This window comes from Eptatretus burgeri, chromosome 11 (assembly GCF_056783735.1).
Source record: "Eptatretus burgeri isolate ZD-2024b chromosome 11, Ebu_testis_v1, whole genome shotgun sequence".
NCBI classification, from domain to species: domain Eukaryota; kingdom Metazoa; phylum Chordata; class Myxini; order Myxiniformes; family Myxinidae; genus Eptatretus; species Eptatretus burgeri.
In genome coordinates this window covers 924397-937715 of record NC_140971.1, presented here as the reverse complement: position 1 = coordinate 937715, position 13319 = coordinate 924397, and the positions used below count along the sequence as shown (strand labels likewise).

The following is a 13319-nucleotide window of genomic DNA, read 5'->3' as shown; positions in this document are numbered from 1 at the left end:
GAGGAAGCCAGCTGTGAAGCTGGCGAAACTTTGCCTGAGACCGGATCTGCTCTCGCTTTTTACTCAAATTAGCGGAGTCGATCTAGTTTTTTTTAACTTTTGGTTGGAAGCGCCTTCTTCTTCTTTTAAATATCTATATATATATATATATATATATATATATATATATATATATATATATATATATATATATATATATATATATATATATATATATTTATATATATATATATATTTATATATATTTATGTATACATATATATATATATATATATTTATATATATTTTTATATATATATATATATATATTTATATATATATATATGTATATATATTTATATACATTTATATATATATATATTTATATATTTTTATATATATATATATTTATATATTTATATATATGTATATATTTATATATTTATATATATATATATATATATTTATATATATATATATATTTTTATATATATATATATATTTATATATATATATATATATATTTATATATATATATATTTATATATATATATATATATTTATATATATATATATATTTATATATATATATATATATATATATTTATTTATATATGTATATATATATGTATATATATATGTATATATATATGTATATATATATATATATATATATATATATATATACTGTATGTATATCTACATATACACACTCAGTGTACAAAACATTCGGAACACCTGCTATTTTCATGAAATAGACTGATCAGGTGAGTCCAGGTGAAAGGTATAATCCCTTATTTATTACACTTGTTAAATCCACTTCAATCAGTGTAGATGAAGGGGAGGAGACAGGTTAAAGAAGGATTTTTAAGCCTTGAGACATGGATTGTGTGTGTGTGCCATTCAGAGGGTGAATGGACAAGACAAAAGATTTAAGTTCCTTTGAATGGTGTATGGTAGTTGGTGCCAGGTGCACCGGTTTCAGTGTGTCAAGAACCGCAATGTTGCTGGGTTTTTAACACTCAACATTTTCCTGTGTTTATCAAGTATGGTTCACCACCCAAAGGACATACACCCAACGGAGGCCAGTGGTCAAAAACGGCTCAGTGATGAAAGAATGGCAAAAAAGGCTGACATGAATTGTGCATAGAAACAGATGGGCTACAGTTAGTCAACTGACAGTCCATTACTACGTTGGTGCCGGAAGACCCATAAAATAATGCTCAACTCGTCGTACCTTTGACGCAAATGGGGTATGGCAGCCGGCGACTGTACTGAGTTCCACTTCTTTCAGCAAAAATAAAGAACCTGTGCTTGCAGTGGGCTAAGGAACGAAAACTCTGTGCACTGGAGGATTGGAAAAAACTTTGCCTGGTCTGATGAATCCCAGTTCCTGCTGTTTCATGCTGATGGGAGGACTAAGTTGTGGAGAAAACCACATGAGTACATGCATCCATCATGCCATGTGTCAACATTCCAGGCTGGTGGTGGTGGTGTGATGGTGTGGGGTGTGTTTTCATGACGCACATTGGACCCTTGATAAAAGTGAAGCAACGTTTGAATGCCACAGGATATCTGAACATCATTGCCAATCAGGTGCATCCCTTCATGGCAACAGTGTATCCATCTGCGAATGGATTTCTTCAGCAGGATAATGCCCCATGCCACAAGACTAGGATTGTCCATGAATGGTTCCATGAGCATTACATTGAATTCAGCTTCCTGCAGTGGCCTGTCCAATCACCAGATCTCAATCCATTTGAGCATCTGTGCGATGAGATACACTACCAACCAAATTGACACAACGGTGGGAAGCATTGGAGTCAACATGGGCCACCATCCCTGTGGAACGCTTTCGACACTGTAGTTGTAGAGTCCATATCCCGACAAATTAAGGCTGTTCTGAGGGCAAGAGGGGGTGCAACTCAATATTTGGAAGGTGTTCCTCATGTTTTGTAGACTGAGTGTATATATCATTGTTTCTTTTGATATTTGGCAGTCATCTGTATTTCTTCGATTCTTTAATGCTGGGCCTTCTGTGTTGCGTTCAACTTTCTGGGACAAAACAAGTGTTCCTCGTTTTCCAGCAGTGTGGATCGTTATAAACAGTGTAAATATGATTTTCATTTGTATGCAAAGTCGAGGCTCATGGAAGAGCTAGTACGCTGAACGGATCAGGACTGGGGTGTTCACTGGATCAGGATAATACACTGGGGTGGACAATATGGATACAGAAGTAAACTCCAAGGAGGAAAAACCTGAAAATTGGAAGGAGTGATTTGAGTGGAGTTGATGAGGGTATAAAAGATCATGGTTTAGGATTGGGGACAATCTGAGATGGCAGCGAACAGCTGTCTTAAAAACTTGGAGGGAAGAATGAGATTGAAGAGGATGTGGAAGTTGATTCCACAGGTGGGTAAAAAAATTTTTCAATACTTTCCTTGACTGAAACATGTTCTGATGTCATGATCATTATAAATGGGTTCATTATAACCAGGGTGCTTTTTACAAAAGTCCGATTGAAAATGTAAACATGCAACACTTATAAGATGCATTGTACCACTTATCACTCTACACCATGCATAAACAACTACCATCCTTGACCACCATCATCATCCTTGACCATGTTGTGAAACGTCGGCTGAGACCCTCACTTTTCTTTTCTTTCGCCTTCATTTTTCACCTTGATTCTCTTTTAAATTCATTTTCTCCACAACCACATGAGCAATTGACACAAAACTTTCAACAAAGGAGTGCCTACCCATGGATATATGTGTATATATATATATATATATATATATATATATATATATATATATATATATATATATGTATATATATATATATATTTTTTTTTTAAACAGTCACACGATGATTGGATGGAAAACATGGCTGGTGTTCCAAAAAGTCTGTTTTCTGTAGGTATGGGTTGCATGATGTTTCACGTATGGAGAATAAAAAAGTATATTCAGTATATGTAAAAAAACCAATGTTTTCTTGACTCCATCGTTTGCATATTTAATATTCCCTCAGGCGGACATGCAGAGAGGTGTACATGGACGCTTGTTAGACAACGCCACGTCGGTCCGTGAAGCGGCTGTCGATCTTCTCGGACGCTCTGTCCTGTCCCGTCCCATTTTGACCGCTCAGTACTTGGATATGCTTCTGGAAAGAATTCTGGTGAGACAGGAAAGAACGGAAGTGGGGACAATGAGAGAAGTGGGCAAACCACAGAGATGGGAAGAAACTAAGCTTTATTAAAATACCTCTTGTGTCACCACTCAGAAATACAGTAAAAGCCTGTCTTATGTGGTCACCCATTCTGCCAAACAGATGTCACTACATTAGGTAGGTGGCTGCATAATATTTCTTCCTTCTTTCTTTCCATCTGTTTCCAAGGATACTGGAATAAGTGTGAGGAAGAGAGTGATTAAGATATTGAGAGATATCTGCTTGGATCAGCCAGATTGCCCTCGAATCACAGAGATGTGTGTTAAAATGATTCGAAGAGTTAACGATGAGGAAGGAATCAAGGTAACTGAGCATGCGCACCTGACTGTATCAGCACAACATTGCACTTTATATTTATTACTTCTTTATTCCTACCTGTAACAGATACTCATTTTTAAACTGTGTTTTATTGTGGTTTGTGTGAAGTGTGTTCTTTGGGATTCACAAAGCCCATAAGGCCACCATCGTCCATTGTATAGTATGGCATTGGAGTCCAAGCCAACCCAGCCAAAATGGCGAACAAGATAATCTCGGACAGCAGCAAAGCATTTAAACATTGAGCATCCAAAGGACCTTGTTCTGTGGAAACATGTCACATCGTATAGGCTCTGAGTGGGGGGAGTTCATGTACATGACTCTCAGAATGGTAGTTTAAATTTTCTTGTTCTATATGCCAAAACCTTCAAAAAACTTTGAGTAACATCGCCAGGTCAAGTACGTTTTCTCTGCAGAGCCCAACTGGGATTTTTGGTTCAGCGCTAAGCGGCTAAATGATGGTATTGGAGATTCATTGAATAAATCATTATTAAGCACCCATAAATTATTCATTTTGATTTATTTCGATTGTTTTGGTGCGACTAACAACTTTCTAGCATGATTCATTGCCCGAAACCATTGGCTCTTAACCAGTGGAGCGTGAGTTATTTCCAGAGGGGGTGCAAGCCCGGAGAAAAAAGTAGGAATTTCTCTAATTATTTTTGGAATTCTCTTCACAAGTGTTTGTATAATATCGTGATGAACATTAAAAAAACAAAAGTATCGCCTTTAATAATTTCCGTTTTCTATTCGCTACTGGGCCTACCATTTTCTGTGTTAAAATTCATTTTAAAATTTAACATTTATTTAAATTTAATATTAATTTTTTTTCACAGATTTGCAGAACCCATTTCAAACTAAATCATTCGCAATGAGTGCAAAAAAGTGGAAGTATTTTGACGAATATATTCGATTTGTATTTGTGTCCCTCCAAAAGGGTGACACACAGGTACCCCAGTGCGTAATATGCTACAAGACTCTGAGCAATGATGGCATGCGGCCCACATGCTTGGAACGCCACTTGAAGACAATGCATCCTGTTCTAGCTGCCAAACCCAAGGCATTCTTTGAAACAAAAAGGCAGTCCTTGAAGCAAGCTTCGATGGACAGCAGTGGAGCATTTCGGCAACAGACTTCAAAGGTTGTTGAAGCTCCCTATGAGATCGCCATGTTGATTGCAAAGAGCAAAAAGAGCCATAACATCGGAGAGACTCTCATAAAACCAAGTGTACTGCGTGCAGCAGAGCTCGTTCTGGAGAAGGATAGTGCAAACAAGCTTTCCCAAATCTCTCTATCAAACGATACCGTCAAGGGAAGGATCGATGAAATGTCTCAAGACATCAAAGATCAAGTTCTCGGCCAAGTAAGAGCTTCTCCTGTATTTGCCATCCAGTTGGACGAAACGACTGATGTTCCTCAGTGTTCTCAGCTACTGATGTATGCTCGTTTCATGTCAGGCAATAGTGTAAAAGAGGAAATGCGCTTCTGCCATCCCATGGAAAGTTATACAACAGCAACAGATATTTTTCAAGTGGTATCAAACTTCTTCCAGGAAAATCAACTTTCGTGGGACTCGCTGGTAGGGTGTGTACTGATGGAGCTCTGGCCATGCTTTGTTTGCATTCTGGTTTCATAACAAGAGTGAAATAAAAAAAGTCCATCTGCTATAGGTACGCACTGCATCATTCATTGTGAAGCCTGAGCATCCAGAACTCTACCTGCTGAAATGAGGGATGTTATGAACCTGGCTATCAAGGTCGTCAACTTCATCAAAGCTGGAGCCTTAAACAGTCGTCTCTTCAAACAGCTGTGTGTGGATATGGATTAAGAACATCAAGTCTTGCTTTTCCACACAAACGTACGATGGCTTTCGAAGGGAAACATGCTGGGACAGCTTTATGAACTACGACAAGAAGTGGCAACATTTATAGATTCGCAGCAGAAAGCAGATCTCCATGACAAGTTCCAGTCTGAAGGATTTTTGCTATCTCTAGCTTACCTGGTGGACATCTTTGAAGCGCTGAATGCCATCAACCTCAAACTCCAAGGGAAAAACATCAACATAATTATGTACCATGACATCATTCAAGCCTTCATGGCCAAACTCGACCTCTGGAAATGTCCAATTCAGGATGGAAATACAGCCAGTTTTGCTAACTTGGATTCTGCTCTCATTCACAGTTACCTTGATTCTGAGTTAAAGAAACAAATAATTACTCATCTGACTGAATTGAAAGCAGAATTCATAAGATGCTTTCTGGATATAGATGAGAAGCGCGAAGCCTGGAAATTCATGAGGAACCCATTTCAATGTGAAGTAGCTGATATTTCAGGCGAAGTGCAAGAGGAGTTTCTTGAGTTAAAGTTCAACTCCTCGGTTGAAGAAGACTTCAACAAACTGGATCTAGAGACGTTCTGGGTCACCTACCTTCCTCTTTACCCTTTGGTCTCACATAAAGCTCTTCGGATTCTGACAATGTTTGGATCAACGTATGTTTGTATAGCTGCATTTTCCACGCTCATTGCTGTCAAAACCAAGTACAGAAACAATCTGAACGTTGAAGGGGACTTGCGTTGTGCTTTCTCTGGCATTCGACCATGCATTCAAGATCTGGTCGTGAAGAAGCAATGTCAAGTATCTCATGAAATGTCATCTCATGAAATATTCTGTGTGTATGAGTGTTGCTTATACAGAATTCTTTGTTCAATAAAAAGACTAAAAACACAATTTTTTTCAGTTTTTCCTTTTAATTCAGGAGGGATTTTTAATCATTTGGTTGAAGATGTGAGGGGGGGGGGGCTGGAGGCAAGGACCAACTACTAGAGGGGGCATGGTGGTAAAAAGGTTAAGAACCACTGCCCTAAACCTTGGTTCACATGACAAAATGGCCATATTATACTGAATTTTAGCCAGAGATCATGTTAAAACGTTGAAAATATCCTCCTTTTAAAATATTTCTTAATTCCATGTCAAGGCTCATGTAAGAGTTAATACACAGAAACATATAACAAGGCAAGAGACAAGAGAGGTGGGAGTTGGAAGCACAAAATAGTGAGGAATAGAGACAATAGGAGATCTGTGGAAGGGAGAGGAATGTGGCGGGGTACACGGGGTAAACAAGATGGTACAAACATAATACATACATCGTAGTTAATCCAGCAAAGTTGAACGATTCATGAATTAATTATCATTCATCCTGGATAACTTGTCCTACATATTACTAAATACTATTACATTATTAAATGATGAGTATACATGTATCAACCTTACCAATAGCATGCACAACTCGAGCAGTCATTACATAGGAGAATCTTGCTGCAAATGGCAACCTCTCCACACAACGTTGCACAACTCAAGATAATCTTATCAAGGAGTTGGATTTTTACAGTCATGGGGTGATGATTTCTTGCACCGATATAATTTGCCACATTTGACCCCAGTCATCCTGCAAGGGCAAGTTGACCTGGCACACTTATCACATGAGTAGAAGACTGACCAATGAACCTCGAGGTTTTTCCACAATTTTGCAGGCATTAACTGACCTTGGTCGTGCTCATAGCCAAAATCTTCAAGCTTCAGTGACTCAACAGTTTCAGGGTTGAGGTTGCTTTCCAAGGTGTGCACGGTTGTGTATGCATTACACTGGTCAACAACAAATTTGTTGTCTGCATTTTTTCAGCTGATTTAGGACGAATCTGATGCGCTGAATCCAAAACTCACATTAGTTTTGTTCAATCAGGTCAAGTTTTTGAGATATGGCCACATGTCGTTTTTTACATTTTTGTTCACATGTACGCATGTGTGGAGCATTTTAGAAGAAGTTGGTGGGGGTAAAATGTCATGTCAAATAATTGTTTTGATTGGAAATAATTATTTTAATGACAAGAAGTATTCAGGTACGATAGTTCTGGGTGATTATGTCGAAAAGGGATCAGTTTGAAGTCATAAAACCTCAAAATCTTCCAAAAATTGGTGAGGCAAAGCGTAAAGTTCGTGGATCAAAACTAAAGTTAATGGGGCAGATTTTGTAATAATGTGATACAAAAAAGTTGTATTTCTTGAAATAACGAACTCTGAAGAATGTACAATACCTACATGCGCCAATTTATGACATGCGCTTCTGCTCAAGCTTGGAGTGCCACAGTACGAACCCAAAGATTGGAGACTGTTCATTGACAGCAGCAAGCGATCACTGAAATGTGTTCTGCTACACAACGGCAACCAGTTTGCCTCTGTACCCATCGCTCACTCGACTACACTGAAGGAGAAGTATGAAGCGGTGAAGTACGTGCTGGAGAAAATTGGTTATGATCAGCATAAGTGGTTTATTTGTGTTGACCTGAAGATGGTGAACTTTTTGTTGGGACAACAGTCTGGCTTCACCAAGTACCCATGTTTTCTGTGCATGTGGGATAGTAGGGACCGTGCTCAGCATTACACGAAGAAGGACTGGCCTGTGCGGGAGGAATTGGTGCCATGCAAAGAAAGGAACGTCATCAACGACCCTCTGGTGGACAGAGACAGAATACTCTTCCCACCGCTGCACATCAAGCTCGGCTTAATCAAGCAGTTCACCAAGGCTCTGGACAAAGATGGTGACTGCTTCACTTACTTGTGCCAGGCTTTTCCAGGATTGACCATGGAGAAGTTGAAAGCTGGCATCTTTGATGGTTCTCAGATCCGTCAGCTCATCAGAGATCCAGAGTTCAAAAACTCAATGAACGAAGTGGAACTGGAAGCGTGGAAGACATTTGTTTTGGTAGTGAAGAACTTTCTTGGCAACAATAAGGCCAGAAACTACGCAGAACTTGTCAACAACATGCTGACTGCTTTCAGAAACCTGGGCTGCAACATGAGCATCAAGATGCACTACCTATTTTCACATATGAACCGGTTTCCTGAGAACCTGGGTTCAAAGAGTGACGAGCAGGGGGAGAGATTCCATCAGGACATGAAGGAGATGGAGACCAGGTATCAGGGTCGCTGGGACGCAGTCATGATGGCTGACTACTGTTGGAATCTGAAGAGAGACCTCCCTGCCGCTGAACATTCCAGGAGTTCGAAGAAACGGAAGTTCAAGCCCTGAAGTTTGAACAGTGGTGACGCAACATGCAATTTACTTGTACTTACCTTTATCAATGCCCACCATTCAGATGACAGTAATCGATGTTTCTATCATGTAATCAATAAATGTTGTTGGCAAAACATTTTTTTTCTTAAAAACATGTTTAGGATGATATGTGTTGACAAAAATCAGCTGATAATGCCACAAAAATGTAATTGATTTTGTCACAAGATCTGATTTTTTCAAATCAACTTAGCACAAAAACCTGACCTGATGGAGAGAAACGGATGCCATTTCCTGATTCAGCAGTGCCAGAATACCCTAATTCACTTGTAGAAATCTAGACAACATTCAGAAAGTAAAAAATTGTTGACCAGTGTTATAGAACCCATCCTGGATACGAGGCAGGAGGCCCTGGCTGGTCGGGGGCAGGTTGTGGAGAGCTGCATTACTGAAGTGGAAGACCTCTGCTCTGAGATCAGAGAAATTTGTAACACCACTTCCTCTTCTCAACACCTGCACCAAGTAATGCTCGGTGTTATAAATCATGGCTGGAGAGAGGGCTGGTGACCTCCCAAAGTGTTTGAGAAACCTCTCCGGCTCTGCCTTTAAAGCTGCTTTCTTTGTGCCAACCCTGCTGGTGATGTAGCGCTCTGTGAGGCTGTGCAGAACCAGCAGTACTACACAGAGCCGATGACGCAGGTGCTAGAATAGGGTATGAAAGGGGCACATACTGACTGGTATCTCCCACTCCAGCTCGCACCCACAGCTCCTCAAGATTGTGCTGCAGAAAGACGGATATTGTAGAGCAAGACTACAATTACATCAGTATCATTGGAGATAATGACACATACTTTGTGTCCTGCCTCAAGAGAATCCAAGACATGCATGGGTATATGAATGTCAGCTTGTGAAATGGTGATTGAAGGAGGTCTGTCACATTCTCTGTCTTTGTGAACTATGATGATCTGCCCGTTCTCATCTTCTTTGGTCACGTGACCTATTATGGTGGGGTATTGTCGAGTTTCAGGAGCATTTTCACAAAGATGACAACAGATCAGTTTCTCAAGAAGAAGCTTGTTTATGTTTGAAGGCCAGAAGGTTTTCATCTCATTTGGTAGAGGGGTCTCTGGTATGATGGAACTGTGCTCGATCGGTACAGTATCGGTGTGCCTCATTCTCTCAGTATCCTTCACAGAGGGATATTTGGAGTCCATGTCAAACACATAATTACATCACCCAAACTGATGTTATACATTGGTAAAGGATACGAAACCCGCGAGAAGGTCACGGAGGTTGGAGAGGCCAGTAACATGAACCTTGCGAATGGTGGCCATGATGTCTATGAGAAATGGAAAATTTCTCCGATGTCCATATTCATAGTCCTTGGGTTTGAGATGTGTCTCCAATGCTTTGAGTAATTGGCTCTTCTCCGGGTTGGTCATTATCCTGTCATCATTGAACATGGAAGGGGAGGGCGTGACATCATATTTCAAAAGGTCCTTGGTGGTGAGGCCACGATCACGGGTGATTTTAATGGTTTTCTTCACAATATTAATCTCCTTTACTGCCTTCTTGATTGTCTTCTGTGGCTTGTTTCTGATAGTTTTCATTGTTTTGAGATTTGTTCGGTGAATGGTTTCACTGAGCCTTGCACTTTTCTGGACAAATCTTTTGAGCCAAAATGTCAGGTACTTTTCCTCTTCTTTTGCAAAGGCATTCAGCATGTCATTTCTTATGTACTTTTCCATCATCTCTTTTGTCACAAAATTTTGCAGTGTTGGGGAAGCATTCGGTGATGGGGGGGGGGGGGAGCCCTTCCCCTCGATGAATTTGAACATTGCTTCGATATAATACTCTTTGCGGGCTGTGGTGGCTTGGGATGACTCGTGGTGGTTACACGACTCGTGTGTGCTCTCCATCACACCAGCGTATTCGTGATTCAGATTCTTTACTGCCATCATTTTGTGATAAATCAGGCCCCATTGAGCCACGCACAGTTTCTGCTTGGCATGCCCAATGATTCCATCACTGCATTTGGATGAGAGGTTGATACTCTACTCTAGTTTCTGGTCACCACCAACAGCAGTGAAGTGGCCAGGTTTGTACTTAATAGAAAAAATTCCCTTTTGAGAAGTTCTCGTAGACTGATGGTGCAATTTGAGGCAGACTTTGCATTTCTTCCAGGTCGACAGAGCACCAGCAAAGTTTGTTGGTGGAATCAAATGCAACGAACAGATAAAGAGCATGTTGCACAGCATCAAGATGGAGCTCCCATATCCCCTCACAATCAGCTCTCAACAGATCATACACCACATCCATCATGTGGAGGAATTGAGTCCAGAAATGGAAGTTCTCATTTACAGCGGACCTAGTTTTGATGAAGTTATTCATATCTCCTGTCAACTTGTTTGATGCAGTGGCTAATTTTGCCATGTACCTCTGACTGTCACTGATGTTCTTATCTGTGACACTTGACTTGAGCTTTGCAAGGACAGCAAGTTCTGGTGCATATGGCTAAACACCTTTCTCAGTGAAGAATTTCTTGTAGAGAAGATTGAATGCTTCAGCAAGAAATTTCATGCCTTCAAGAGAGTGACTGCAGTGACCTCCATTGAGAACTGAGTTTTGGATATGGTTGGACAAAAGACACTGGCCTGCAGCCAAGTGATGTCGGCTCCATTCCCACCTTGGGCTTTCCTGTTGCACTTGAGAAGAATTTTCACCAAGTGAAATGCTCCCATAACTGGGACTAGAGTACAAAATTTCTGAGGTTGCATCATTTGAATTTCCTTGACGATGCAGTACCCAGTTGGCTCTTCTTCCCCCCTCCCCAAATCTCCCCAAATCTCCCCAAGCCTCCCCAAATCACAATACATAAGGATTTCTCTTTGAAGTAGCTGTGAATCAATTTCCATGAAATTCTTCATTGCAGAATAAACAGTTGCATATTCAGTGACGGGATAAGGCAGAACAGGCAAGAATCCTAGAATTATGCGAACCAGGTCAGCCCCATAAATCAGAATAATGGTGCTAATCAATTCCCTGGGGTCAAAATCTCCATATAGACGCAAAGATCAACACCCTATGACACTTTAGGAGATATGATCATTTTGATGAAATGTCCTCAAAACATCTATTTAGGGGTAGTGTGTTTTGGGGTTACAATGGGCCCCATCAGCATCATACAGAGCCCAAAAGTATCGATATGAAAATTGGATTGCTCAGAGCACTTAATGAGGAAAGTTTTGGCCAATCTTGGTTCCTCTACGCACAAGATTGGGTGATTGAGAAGCCATCAAACTTAGAGCTACTTTCAAAGTGAAAGTGATTTTTGGCTAAAATTCAGTAAAACATGGCCATTTTGTCCTGTGAACCAAGGTTTAGGGCAATGAATCATGCTATAAAGTTGTTAGTCATACCCAAACAATCGAAATGAATCAAAATGAATAATTTATTGGTGCTTAATAATGATTTATTCAATGAATCTCCAATACCATCATTTTTGCTGCTTAGCGCTGAACCGAAAATCCCAGTTGGGCTCTGCAGAGAAAACAAACTTGACCTGGAGATGTTACTCAAAGTTTTTTGAAGCTTTTGGCATATAGAACAAGAAAATTTAAACTACCATTCTGATAGTCATGTACACGAACTCCCCTCCAAAGCCAGGACTGACATGCAAATTACATACATACTCACTTTTCTACTGTACATATTGACTATTGCTGTCGTAGCCTGGTGTTGGCCTCGTGGTTAGGGTGGTGGCTTGGGATCCTTGGGTCCTGAGTTCAAGCCCCGTTGGCCGCTGAATTAATACACCAGGGGGTTGACTCGGCCTGTCATCCTTCCGAGGTCGGCGAAATGAGTACCATTGGGTACTGGTAGAGGGGCACTACAACAGCGACACAGTCGCACTTCCAAGAAATGATAGCTACCCCAGCAGCTAAGCTGCCATACGCAAGAAGAATAAGATTGCTGTTGTCATGGTGTTCCCATGAGGTTTGAGTGAAGAGAAAGTATTTTCCATCATGCATCTAGTGTTTCGGTGGGAAATGTGTATGCAAAGTGAAATGTAGTTTCATCCGTTACTTTCTCAACAATTACTTTTGAAGCTAAGATTTAGACACACTTGTTATTTCACAGCTTTGAGACCGCAAAACCACACATCTTGGCAACACGTCATAATTTGGGAACGCAATAATTACATCTCCTTAAGTCATGTTGATCAACAATTCGAGCTCACCCCTTGAGTTTGCTACCTTACACACTTGAACCTCCTAGTAGGTAGAATAGACATAGATTTCCATCCCGGAAGTCTCTTTGGCTTCTTTGAACGTGAAAACCTATTGTTAGCGGGTCTTGGTGGATGAAGCCAATTGCACACGGAGTCATTCCAAGTGTAACAGCATGTGTGTTTTTTTTTCATCGATACGAATATTCACCTATCAAATTGATGTGCTTAAAGATGTATGTACTCTCAAAGTGATGAAATCATGAAGTCAATGCTATCAGTGATGTATTAAGTGATAAATGTGATTTATAACACACCGAATGTACATCATCAATGAATGAATGATTTATTTCTGGGCAAAGTAATATGGAATGAAAATCTGTTGTGAAACAAAACAATTTTCAACATTATTCAAGTTACACCTACTCGATGACCTCCAGCATTGTTCACTTTATCTCCTTTTCATTTCATCCTCTCATACCCATTCCCCCATTCAT

The 13319-nt window shown here is 40.1% G+C and overlaps 1 protein-coding gene and 1 pseudogene across 2 annotated transcripts in view; one reads left to right on the top strand and one right to left on the bottom strand.

The window, feature by feature from the left end:
* LOC147016268 (nipped-B-like protein A) overlaps window positions 1–13319 on the top strand; it is a 263933-nt gene that overhangs the window by 129526 nt on the left and 121088 nt on the right. For both annotated transcript variants that reach the window (XM_085844842.1, XM_085844843.1), the window contains exons 23-24: window positions 3013–3159; window positions 3379–3513. In XM_085844842.1, the coding sequence (XP_085700968.1) occupies window positions 3013–3159; window positions 3379–3513 (282 nt within the window). The remainder of the gene's footprint in view (window positions 1–3012; window positions 3160–3378; window positions 3514–13319) is intronic.
* LOC147016269 (uncharacterized) lies at window positions 3617–13307 on the bottom strand (annotated as a pseudogene).